Source organism: Callospermophilus lateralis, chromosome 8 (genome assembly GCF_048772815.1).
Source record: "Callospermophilus lateralis isolate mCalLat2 chromosome 8, mCalLat2.hap1, whole genome shotgun sequence".
In the NCBI taxonomy this organism is placed as follows: Eukaryota; Metazoa; Chordata; class Mammalia; order Rodentia; family Sciuridae; genus Callospermophilus; species Callospermophilus lateralis.
The window spans coordinates 137463469-137476400 of NC_135312.1; the positions used below are offsets into that span (position 1 = coordinate 137463469).

A 12932-nucleotide genomic window follows, 5' to 3' on the forward strand; every position below is an offset into this window, starting at 1 on the left:
CAGCATGCTGCTTACATGTCAGCAGACTTTTATGACAAAGAGAAATTTTTCATGAGTTACTTTTTGCATCTCCACCCCCTTAAAGAAAAGAGGAAAAACTGTTTCATACAGAAGGCGGTGGTTGTATGAATGAAAACTCCGCCTCAGTGTGGGCTCCAGTAAGCAAGAGGGACTTCACCTACATCCATTCAGTCAGCTCATGGGGGGTTTAAAGAAATTCCAGAGAGTCATCAGGAGAGGAAAAACAAAGGTAATGCCACACAGGTAGAGTCTTTGAAAATATGTGTAATATGTAAAACACTTTGACACCCCCGTATTATTTTTCCAGAATTAGCAGTATAAATTGCTGTCCTGCTCGGGAGCTCCCTATCACACTCTCCAATCACTACTCGGGTAACCTTGACTCTACCGCCATGCACACCATGCCGCTGCTGTTCTGCCTCGCACTCACCCTCGCACTGGTTGCACACGGTGCACCCACCTCCGGCTCTGCAGAGGAGACAAGGCAGCAGCTGGAACAACTGCTGCTGGACTTGCAGATGCTTTCGAGAGGTGTCAGTGTGAGTACTCTCCCTTTCCAACTTCAGCACCGAGCTGCTTTTTCTAGGTGGAGTTCATTTTTAATCACAATGTCTTCTGCTTTCTCAGAATCAAGAGAATTCCACACTTACCAGGATGCTGAAATTCAAATTTTACATGCCCAAGAAGGTAAGTACACTCTTCTACATTTGATTTATGTTTTAATAAAATTAAAAGCGACATGAAAATTTGGATACTGAATGCATCATCTGAGGAAAAACGAGTAACTTCAGTATCTTTTCTCAAAAAAAACTAAGTTTGATAGTGAGGCTTCTGTTAAGATGGTTTGCCTCCATTTCTTACATGTGTTTTGGAAAAAAGGAAATGAGAAGAAAATGTAAAAGTAGTATTGTCACTTTGTTGCTGGGACAATTTAAATAGAAGATATGTTGATTTACTGTTTTAGTTAAAAATGTAAGACTCTAGAGATATTTGATTCTATTATCTTTGCATATAAAATATAAAAACTGACTTCAAAGGCACTTTTAAAAGTGCTTTGTGCTGTAGGGAAGGTCCTCAGAGCCCCCTTGAGAGCGGCTGGCAGCACAGGGCTGAAGGACCCCCAGCTCTGCCTGTCCGGTGCTCATGACCCTGGGCCCCTGCTACCGTCTTTACAGGTTGGTCTCCCTTCTACCCACACGAATGGTAACTGTGCATACTAGGAGTCTTGTGAGGATTAGGAATGCTACCTGTTGGTTTAAACACCAATGAGTGTGCGCTCTGGTGAGCAGTAGTGAAGATGAAATTCTTACTGGGAAGCAAGAAGTACAATTTTGGACTTATATACCTTTCTGCCTGTAGAACTGGAGACTTACAATTTAGGACCAAAATGTGTCTTGCATCCCTGTATTGAGACTCATTATCAAGCAACCCCTTGAGATTAAGAGCCTCATTGACTTGTTATGGGATTCGGAAAGTCACAGGGCCAGTAACAGGTCACCCAGGCTCTAGAGTACCTCACAGGTGCCAGTTTCCCAGCAGTTGTGCCAGTCAACAGAGAACAGGCACAACTTTGGTGCCAGAAACCTTATCCCAAGGTAATTCTAAGACCAGAAAAAAAAAAAAAAAAAAAAAAAAAACGGGATTTCAGAGGGCCAAGATGCAACCTGCTGATCCACTTCTGAGAAATCAAGGGAACTGCTGAAGCTTCTGTACTGAAAGATAAAAAGGGAAAGAGCAGATGAGCTCTCGCTCGGTCAGAGCCACGCAGCTCTTTACTTCCACAAAAAGACCCCAGACTGTTTTCTGAAGGGAATGGCTCCAGATTGCTCATGCCCCAAAGCCAAGCCCTGAATTCAGAAGTGTTGTAGCAAGTTGAAAGGGCAGTGGACAAGCATGTGAAGAGACCTGTGCTGTCCAGCGCATGTTCCCTCCCAAGACTGGCTGAGAGATAGCATGAGGTCAGGTGTGTCATTTAGAAGGCAGTGGAATTCTTTGAATCTAACTTTCTAAATGACAGCTCAAACTGTTTGAAACCAAAGGTAATGGGATAAATTATATTCATTTGTTCCTTTAGCCACATATACAAAAATTTGGAAATTAATACAAATATTTTGTTCAAAGGATGCTATATCAATGCTATAATGAAAAAGAATTAAAACTTAATCCTACTTCTACCTACTTGTGTGGCCTTGGGGAAGGCACAGATTCTGAGACACAGATTCTTAGTTTCCTTATTTATAAGATGGAGATGACAGTACCCACTGCTGATCTCAGAATACGGCTGTGAACTCCAAGGGGCTGGCTTAGGAGAAAACACTTCGTGGAATTTTTGTAGAAATTACGTTTTACCATAGAGGTACGCAATATCATCTCTATCTGCCTACCTATCTTTGTCAGGATACCTGTCCAAAAATCCTGTGAAAATATTGTGATTTTTTTATTTGGTTGGGACAAATAATTTTTTTACATGCATCTTAATGTAGCAATTATAGGAAATTAAAATTTAAGACCAAAATGTGTCTTGCACCCCTGTATTGAGACTCATGATCATACGGTCACAGTAGCCTGACCTGCACAATTTGGGGACTGTGACAGATGGCCTCTGAGAGCTCCTTTTGGCCCTTACCCTCCTGTGAGTCCCATCTCTCCAGTTCTCAGGTGTTGGACTTCCAAACCCAACTGCTCTGGTTCCCGAGGGCTCTAGGCAGACTGGAAAGGTAGCCAGTCCCTGTCCGTGATTTCCGTTTGGATGCAGAAACGTTGACTTTCACAAAGCCTGGTGAAGTGAAATGTGAGGCTTGTTAGTTGTTAACAGTTAATTCTAATAATTGGTGCTCGAGCCTGGTTCTGCCAGTTCCGTAACGTGAACTACAGGGTTCGCCCTTGTAGCAACACTGAGGACAGGGAGAAAGGGAGAAGCTGGGCCCACGAGGTGATGGATTAAGATCAACTTCTGATTCTGGCCTTCAGTGTGTGGTAAACTGAGCTAATAATTATTATTCTTGTTATTTTAGGCTTCTGACCTGGAACATCTTCAGTGCCTAGAGGAAGAACTCAAACCTCTGCAGGAAGTGCTGAATGTACCTCAAAGCAAAAACTTTCACTTGAAAGATACCAGGAACTTCATCAGCAACATCAACGTGACTGTTCTGAAACTAAAGGTAAGGTTCACTCACTTTATTTGCTTCCTGGAAATATGATAAACGGCAGCGGGGGAAGTACTGCATTTTAAAGTACAGTCCGTGTCTTTTGGCATTGTGAGGTATCCGTGCACTTATTCAGCCAGCATTCAAAGTACTCCGTGAATTCGGTCCTCCTCCATGGGGGCAGATGCACTGACCCGTGGTGGAGCTGGGAGGCTTTAAGGCCACACGGCCTCTCCACGGCCTCCATCGCCTCTCAGGGCAATGTCAGACTGGAGGCAGAGAAAGTGTGGAACTGAATCTCACAGAAAGCAGGCAGATTTCACTATGGGTTTCCAGTTCCTCAAACCATTTACCAGAATCACCAAGACTGATCACTTGCAAGGATTTTCAAGGGAGGTTTCTTGATCATTGATGGAAGGACTGATCATAAGAGAGCTGTCTCCAAACATGGCAGCCATTAGAGTGAACAGAAGACTAAATAGTCTACTACTTAGAGGCCCACTTTCAGGCCTCTAAGTATTTTTAAATTCATGGGAAGCATGAAATAAATAGAGGATGCAGAGGAGGAGAAAGGGGTTCCCAGCTCATTCCTCATCCCATCTGACAAGTACAAAACTCATGAGTTAATGAGTACTCCAAAAGCAGCATGATTTTAATTTCAGCGTAGAAGCAAGTTTCTGAAAGTATGTAACTCCAGTTGTTTCCAAATAGAAATCACTTTATTAGTGGACTGTTTCAGTTTCAATCTTTAAAAAAACACATTGAGATCAAAGTCATGCAGACCTTGACAGACTCAGTCCCTTTGTATGCTGAGAGGTTTGCTCTGAACTCTTTGATTAACATCAGAAAACTCATTCTAAACTCATGATACAAATTTAAGATAAAATGACACGAAAATTATAAAACTGTGCATCGGAAGCCACACACACTACAAAGAAAAAAACCCAAGAGATTACAATATTTAAATAATTATGTGTATGAATTAAAAGAAATGCATTGTCTTATTTGATTTATAAGGAATTGCTTCAAATTTGAAAAAGCTATTCCTTATATCTCACCGTATGTCAAAATATTCCCTTCTTAGATCCTCGATTAGAAGCAGTGTTAAAATAGCTACTTTCAGCAGAGGTTAATTTCCACGAAGTCACTTCCGAGGAAGGAGTTTCTAAGAATGGTGGGAGTTGGGAAACTCACCTGCACTGTCCCTGTGTCGACTCACAAAGCTGCTTTTCCGTGAATTTCCCCACAGCGAGCTTGTGCTCACTTGCTCTGGGCTAGTTCTATCCTGATTTGGGGAAGGTGCTAGGAGATTCATTTTGTATAATAATAATTAAGGTTTAGAAAAAAACATATTCATACATAACGATTCATCCATTAAGTGGACTGCTAGGAGATTATCAAGGTTCAGGAAAGAAGAGCACATATGTGTAACAGTTCATCCATACAACCTATTCCATATAGCTATAGATGCACTCCCAGAGCAAAGGGATCAACAACTGTACTTCACTATGATGTTTAATAAAATATCTACCTAGAGCTGGTTTTATTCAAATATTTGTACCAAGTTCAGGGGAAAATCTTGGAATCATTGAGAGAAAAATTACCAAATGCAAAAAATAAATGATAATTGAAAAATAAGTAGCAATCACCTGATGTCATAGTAAAATGTGTGATTTTGGCACATGACATTGATCACGGCAAGAAAAAGGTGAATGACACCTATGTTTAACAAGCTTAAAGACAAAGGCTATAAGCCCACAGACTTCGGTTAGAGGAATCACATGTGAGACAGACCGCTCTAAACTTACATGATTCAAATGCTTTTTCACAGGGATCCGCAACGACGTTCACTTGTGAGTACGCCCAGGAGACAGCGAACATTGTAGAATTTCTGAACACATGGATCACCTTTTGCCAAAGTATCATCTTGAAGCTCACTTGAGAATTAGGTGCCTCCCGTGTATAACATCTAAGTCTATTTATTTAAATATTTAAAATTCATATTTATTTTCGAATGTATGGTTCACTACCTTTTATAACTATTATTGTTAATCTTCAGATTATAAATATGGATCTTTTAAGATTCTTTTGTAAGCCCTAAGGGCTCTAAAATGGTTTCAATTAAATTATTTATCCCAAAGTATTTATTATTATATTGAATTATTAAATATAGGATCTATGTAGGTTTGTTAATAAAGGTATTTAATAAAGTTGGTGAATATAAACAAGTCTAGATGTTGGTTATTTGGGGAACAGCATGGAGTGAGCACTGAAATTTTTCTGAATCACTTATGTGAACTCTTTGATGGCTGCAATGCTTATGAAATCACTCTTCTCTGGGAAAAAGCTCAGCTATTCCCCTTTGAAAAGGTGATTAGACTCCTGGTTTTGGTTTGGAAAAAACCTTATAGGCCTGTAATATTTTCCTTCTTAAATTTAAACAAAGTGCAAATATAAACATTTTGAAACATTTTGTCTGTTTTTTAGTACTGGGAATTGAATCCAGTGGTGCTGTACCACTGAGCTACATCTCCAACCCTCTTTTTATTTTTTATTTTGAGACAAGTTCTTGCAAAGTTGCTGAGGCTGGCGTGAACTTGCAACCCTCCTGCTTCAGCCTCTCAAGTTGCTGGGATTCCAGGTGTGCACCACCACACCCCGCCTTTGTCTGTTTTGTCTTACTAAAACAAAATGTGTGAGGCTGGATACTTTATATAGAAAAGAGGTTTATTTAGCTGAGTGTGGACCTTCAAGAGCATGCTTCTAGCATCTGACAACTTCATGGCAGATGGCATCATGATAATGGGAATGTGTTCAGAAAAGAAGTTCAGAGGAAGGGCCAGGCTTACTCAAAACAACTCATTCTTGCAGAAACTAATCCAGACCCCCAAGATACGACCTCTTCTCTTGAAACCACATTAGTTCATTCATGAGGGTGGAGCCTCCATGACCTAATTACTTTCTACTAGGCTCCACTGCCGCAGTCTGGCTGGGCACAAAATAACCAGGAGGTCACGAGCCACTTGTAGGTTCAAACAGGAACTACTTTATTGCCCGAACCCAATGAGAACTCAACCGGAACTCTACCGAAACTCCGCGGGAACCAACGGGAACTCCCTGAGAACTCAAAAGTAGCGGGCACCTGAGGCAGCAGGAGCCGCCCCATTGCCGGACAGCAGAGGTTTATATACATAACTGAATACACAGCCTGCTTCAATCCAGCATCATCCAGTTACAGCAACCAGTCACCACCCCAACAACTATACACAGCCCAAATGAATGATCATCATCTTAATGGCTCGCTGGCGTTACTTCTCAACCACTCCTTCTGGAAAAATGCCAGGCACCACCTTGGCTTGGTTGTGGCTCTCAACACTCCACCTCTTAAATGACCACCACCTCAACGTCACCACACCGGGGACCAAACTTGTAGCATAATCACTGGAGAACAAAAGATTTCTGAACAGCAGACTCTCCACAGAATCGGTGTGCCTCTCCATCCGTTCTCCCTCAGTCACACTTGGTGCGTCCTCCAGGGCCCACCTGTGTGGCCTCTGTCAAGAGCCTCCTTCCCGTCTGATTTCTGTGGGGTCCTGCCACTGGGGAGCCCTGGTAGGAGCCCTCAGGGAGGAGGCTCCTAACTCCCTCTGTTGTAGTTCTGCCCCTCACGGTGGCTGCGCCCCTCACGGTGGCTGCGCCCCTCACGGTGGCTGCGCCCCTCACGGTGGCTGCGCCCCTCACAGTGGCACTCTGGATACTTTTTCCCTCTGGGCTCCAGGGATCCTTCCTTCACTTGCCACTTCAAAGCTTTGGGGTGCCAACCCTTCTGCTATTACCAGCTGTGGGGTACCTGTACTATCCCCTCCAGGGTCCTGACCTTCACCAGAGCTCTTGACTGAATCGAATCCTCCTGATAGGCATCTGGTTCTTGCTAGGACTCAGGTCCAGCACTTGTGCTATAAACAGTCCTGGAAGATGGACCCTCAAAATAGGATTCTGGGACTGGGTTGTTCATGCATTCAAAGAATACAGCCTGGCAGGACATGGGAACCTATGGGGTCTAGGAGCACCCTGACCACTCGTCCGATGGTTAGCCGCAGCATGGGATGGAATGCAGGGGGAGGCCAGGGTTGTGAGATGAAATGACGGTGATGTTGAGCTGCAACAGCAACAGTAACTATGAGACTTGTGACTATCATCTGGACTCCCTGGGGCTCCAGCAGAGAACAGGGAAGGAAAGAAAAGCTGGAATGTGCAGTGAAAATCATTTGGGTGTTGATAGTCGAATAAAGGCTTGGGTTCCACAATGGTCTCCTCGGTGACACTGAAACTCAGAGCTGCCCCCCTGGACTAGATCCACACTGTGTGCCACCTTTCGCCCACCTAGGAGAACACGGATATGGTAACTGTGCTGCCTGTGGGACACTGGCCTCCACAGAACTCGGTGGTGGCTGTCCTCTTGGGTCAGAACCACGGCAGATGGCGATGCCCTGGCCTCCCTGAGAACAATGCGGCTCCAGGGCAGAGTGCCAGCCACAGTGTCCCACGCAGAGGACCGCAGGGATGCTGGTGCAGACCCCTGAAGGTCAGGAGAGACTTCTGCTGGGCAGACGTGGATGTGGGTGTCCTCTTCCTAGAAATGGCCTACTTTGTAGACCCCGTACCTCTGCTTTGGGGGGAGGCAGCTGGGTTCCTTCCAGGAACCACCTGTCATATTGTCACGTGTGTGTGTACTGTGAAACTTCCCCCAAGCCTTTTGGAAGGGACATTTACCAGTGAGATCATGCACTGAGGCACGGAAATATCCAGAAATTCTGGTGGGTTATTAGGTAAGGGCTGTGAACTAACTGCACTGTGAGCCACCAGGAGAAGGGGGAGAGCGTCTCACCACAGCATCATCGGCACACTTTCTCCAGTCTGGAAATTGGTTTAAAACCCCGACTGCACAGTGGTCCATGGTTCAGCACTGCTCGCCACGTGGGGAGCCGCAGCAGCCACACCGTGACGCTGGAGAACCCAGGGTCCTTGATGCACTGTCTGGGCATCTCCAGAGCTGGTCCAGCAACTGCAGACTAACAGGACACATCTCCTTGAGCAGCCTGAGGACCACGCAGCAGACCTGAGCCGGGGGCAGCTCCAGAATCTCCAGACACCTCAGTTCATTCTCTCAAGTGTAGTATTTTGACTATGATGCAATAATCAGCCACAACAGATGTTTGAACTTTGTTTTATAGACCAGAGAAATGTTCTCTAAACGGTCATGAAGAAACGATGGACTATTCCATTTTTTAACCTGTATTCATGAGTATTCCATGCATCGTAATCTTGCACCAAAGACAGTTTAATAACAAATGAGTTTTAAGTAATATAGGCACAATTTTTTAATAAAAGTTTCACATAATGAAGCTATTTCGCAAAAAAAAAAGAGGTGGGGGGCATAAAATCCACAACACTTGAGCAGTGAAATGTGGTGTGGAGACCAAAGGGGAAGTGGACTATCAGCCCAAATCCCTGTCAAGAGGGCCCATGGGGTGACAGACCCTCCTAGGGTACACTCCTGTGGTGTCGAGTACCGCACTGTCCCGTTCTCCTTCGAGAACACACTCTGCAGAGAGCGTAGCAGAGTGACGGGCTACCCTGTTGTAGTTTGCATTTACACGACTGAAGCCAGAGAAGAGCTTACGTGTCTTGCCCAAGCTCTATCAATGCTACTGCCCTCTGCTACAGTTAGCCTGGAGAGTACTCAGCCATCGTAAGATTTCAGAACATTGTGCTGGTCCATTACACTGGAGGTGCTATACACACTAGGTCTGGCAAATAGAAGTGCTCTCTAAGACCAGTGCCCAAATAAGACATCTGGGCTCCAAGGAGGAAGATAAAATCCTATCAAAGTCTAGGGAGTATCTCGAAAGTGAAGTTTCTAGGGACCCAGAAGTTTCAAGCATGCTAGGAGAGTCCTCTAAAGTGGAGAACAGGTGCTGCACCTGAAATGCCCACTACATAGAGGTACAAAGCCCTGTGTGCCTCCAGAACTTGAGTTGCTACTCTGGCCTATTTTTTTGGTTACCCATAATCTGCCAGTTGTCAGTGAAGCCCAGAGCAAAACAGGGCTCCAGAACAGGCTCAGGCCTTTCTATAAATGGTTCAGCAATTTGGCCTTTCTGTCCCAGCAGAGCCGTGGTATCCAAAGTGTTTGTGACAGAGGCGCAGCAAAAGACTGGAGAGTCCCCACAGGATCATCACACTGCCCTGCGGTGTTTAGAAAAAGCCAGGTCTTACTCCGCAGAGAACTCTCCATCTGAAAGCAGCTTCTGGCAGAACCCTCGGAGAGGAAAATACCGACCACAGGACACCAAATGATCATGCAACCTGAACCAGCAAGCACGCACTAGTCATTAACCGAGGCACGAAACGAAGCTGGGTGAACACAGCAGGACGCGAGAGGCCTGGACGGGCCCCAGGAGCATAAGAGGTGGCTGGGATGCTCATGGTGGCTTCACTCCTCTACCTCGGCCAGCTCCTTTGGCTTCCTGGGTAGCTTCCCACTACAGGTTAAGAGGAAGAGTAAGTAAGAGTCTGGTGCCCAAATGGATCTGTAGCAAGGGCTGGGGCCATGCAGGATGGATGACCCAGAACTGGAACGCTGTTGGAAGTGGGACGTTTGCAGCAGATGGGGCCCCTGTGCCAGAGGCCAGGCACCAGCCTCAGTCTGCACTCTGCCAGCCCCTCCCCGTTTCCCTGAGACAGCACGGCAGGCTTATTCTCTCTCCACCTCCTGAAGCCTCATTCCTCACTCTACTTCTCTTTGGGGAGTGTGAGTGCAAGAGGGGGCTGGCTCTGCTCACCCCTCCCTACCCAGGGCCTAGCCCCTAGCCCTGCAGCACAGCTTCTCCCTCTACCCAAGAAGTCACGTCCCCTGTGCTGCTCTCCCTGTCCCACCTGTGCCCTGCCCCACTCTCCAGCTTGTATTTCAATTCCTGGGCTGCACCTTGGGCTGACCCCAGCTCCCCATTCCCTTCTGGTGTCATGACAGGCATTTTGCATGGAAAAGCCACTTGGGAAAGGCAGAGAAGGAAGGGTGAACTGAGGGTTTTGTGAAACACTACAAAACAAAGCAGTGCAGTTGGTTGACATGTGGGAAGTGAATGAATGAATTTGTTAGTTGATCAAGGATTTGAAAAAAAAAAAAAGAAAGAAATTGGACAAAGACTAGGGATAAGGTATATGAGTGAACCCCCGTGGACAGATATCAAGAAGCTACCAATGTCCCAGTGTACATACAGCTTTCGTTATTCAAGTGGACGCTCCATCCGTTCCTGTGGATGCCAGTAGCCTCTTCTCCCCAGCCATCCAGGGCTCCCTCCACCGGCCCCGGGAGAAGGCAGGATGGGAACAAGGATGGAGACTACGTATGAGCCCAAAGCCACCTTCTCAAGTGCTTCCTGGCCACTGCCACTGCTGAGTGTCCAACCTTTCCAAACCAAAAGCCAATGAGAGCTTTCTATACGCACAGCTCCCCAGAGGAGCCAGTTGGCAGAGAGTGATGCTGGTTTGTGCTCAAGGGTGGGCCCAGATCAGCCCATACTCTAGGCACAGACCTTCTTTCTCTACCTAAATTGCCCTGTAGCACAGCATTAGGAGCACCACGGAATGTCTTATTAATCACAATGCTGCTTTCAACCAAAGAGCACATTTTATGGCAAAAGAGGCTGGCCTGGGATCATGCTGAAGGATCTCAGTATTGCTCTGTGTTCAGAAGCAGGTGGCTCAATAAAACCATGAGTGGCCTGCGATCATGAGGTCTAATGACATCCCCAGCTTGGAAACAATCCTGTGAGGATGAAGCGTGTCAAACCAGCAGTCAGCGCGTAGCAGTCTCCCCACAGCCAGGGTGCACAGGTCTCATACGGAACTCAAGAATTTGTTCTTCTAATCTCCCACGCTAGAGACTTCAGGTTGGTCAGTTTTGAGGCCCTAGAGCTCAAGGAGGCATGTAACCTCAATTTCTACCAGAAAATTGGTGAAATGAAAGCTGAGACTTCCTTTTGGCCAGTGGGGGTTTCATGCAGTTAAATCCGTAGACAGGTGAAGGACACTGTTCTGACTGAAGTGACGGATTGGGGGTGAAAAGGGGAAATTGAGCCCTGCTATAGAATAGCGCAATAGCTACAAGATAGATACCCAGAAAATAGGCACAAAATTGAAACCCAGAAAGTCCTGTTAGCTCTCTCTCCTCAATAGTACTGCCAAAGAAAACTGGAACAATCTTCAGATTTCAAGAACACCAAAGACAGACTCTATGGAATTGAGATGCAAAGTATACCACCAGGCAAAGAAGTCACCCACCCAGGGGACACACAAAGAGCAGAGAAGGAGGGCAGGCATCATGGCCAACTTCCTTGACTAGCTACTGGGGCGGGGATCCAGGAACACCTTGAGAAACTGATGTGACTGCATTTTTGAGAACCAGCCTCTACCTCAGAGCAAAGCCTGTCCAAAGCGGGGGATGTGACCCTTGTTCTTAGAAAACCCACCGAGTGTTCCTAGGCATGTAGCCCCCCTGCTGAGTTGTTTGTCTGTAAATAACAGGAGGGGTCTGCGGTGCCAGGTGTCTCTGACTCAGCAACACTAGTTCCTGGAAAGACCAAAGAATGTTGGAGGCCTAAGGCCTGACCTGATGACCCCTAGCAACAACCAATCAGCGTGAGACAGGAAAGATGTCTGGAATGCCAGGCGACCCCCCCAGTAGTGTCGGTGATTGATAACATGTTAGGAAACTGTAATTTAGCATGGACGCCCTTGCAAATCCTCGCGGCTGGTTTAAGGTATCCAGTTCAAAGGTATCCACCCCTTGAACTCACCAATCACCCTTACCCAACTTGTTCCCTCCAGTGAATGTGCTAATCAACGTTAAGAGTTGTTGTTTGATTTTCCTGCGGTGTGAAATGATTTGCTGTGTCATTTGTGACATGTAGCATATCCCCAAAACCTATAAAATCTCACTGCACAAAGGACTGAGACTCACTCCTCAGAACCACTGTGTCGGGAACTGTTGTGAGTCCAGGCTCGAGCTTGCGATAAAGACTCTTGTGTGCTTGCCTGGGATTCGGCTCCTGGAGGTCTTTCAGGGGCCCCCGGGTCCGGCGTTTCAGCCTGAGGCAGGAGTGCAAGGGTAAGGTTAAGTTGGTGACCTGGAAAGAAAAGAGCTGCAGCTCCTTGCTTGAGATGGGCAGCAGGGACCTCCGCACAGGGCAGCATCCGAGCACAGCCAAGGGGTCTGGCAGACACTCTCATTTGGATCCATTAACATTTTAAAAATCCATGGGGGGGGTGTGGGGGGGAGACTAACACAATCGTAGGCACATTTTTTTACCATGTGAAAATTGGCACAAGTGCAATGAGAAAGTGCAACAGCTTGTGAATATGTTAATCTCCAGTCCCAAAATGTGTACCGGCTGTTCACCCCCGATTCCTTGTTACTCTGCCCATAGGGCAGCTATCTTACTGTGTGAATCAATGCAGTAAATAAATTTTCCTAACACCATCTTTGTCAGCATATTTTGATTTGTATCCTGCATGAGCTAAAGTACCCACAGAATTGGTGACACTTTTATTTTACTTGTTTTTCTCCCCTTTTGTCCCAAACTACATCAACTGGAACTCATTTTGTCTCTGTGTGAAAATCACTGGTGATGCCTAACAATTTAGGTTTCAAGAAAAATATCGCGAGCATGCACACACACACAAAATACATACACAGGTGAC

At 46.0% G+C, this 12932-nt stretch overlaps 1 protein-coding gene across 1 annotated transcript; it reads left to right on the forward strand.

Moving 5' to 3' along the window:
* The first annotated feature begins 413 nt into the window (after positions 1-413).
* On the forward strand, positions 414-5109 carry Il2 (interleukin 2). The gene is made up of 4 exons (XM_076864089.2): positions 414-560; positions 649-708; positions 3036-3182; positions 4999-5109. Exons 1-4 carry the CDS (start codon positions 414-416, stop codon positions 5107-5109), a joined length of 465 nt encoding a protein of 154 aa, XP_076720204.2.
* Positions 5110-12932: the final 7823 nt, after the last annotated feature.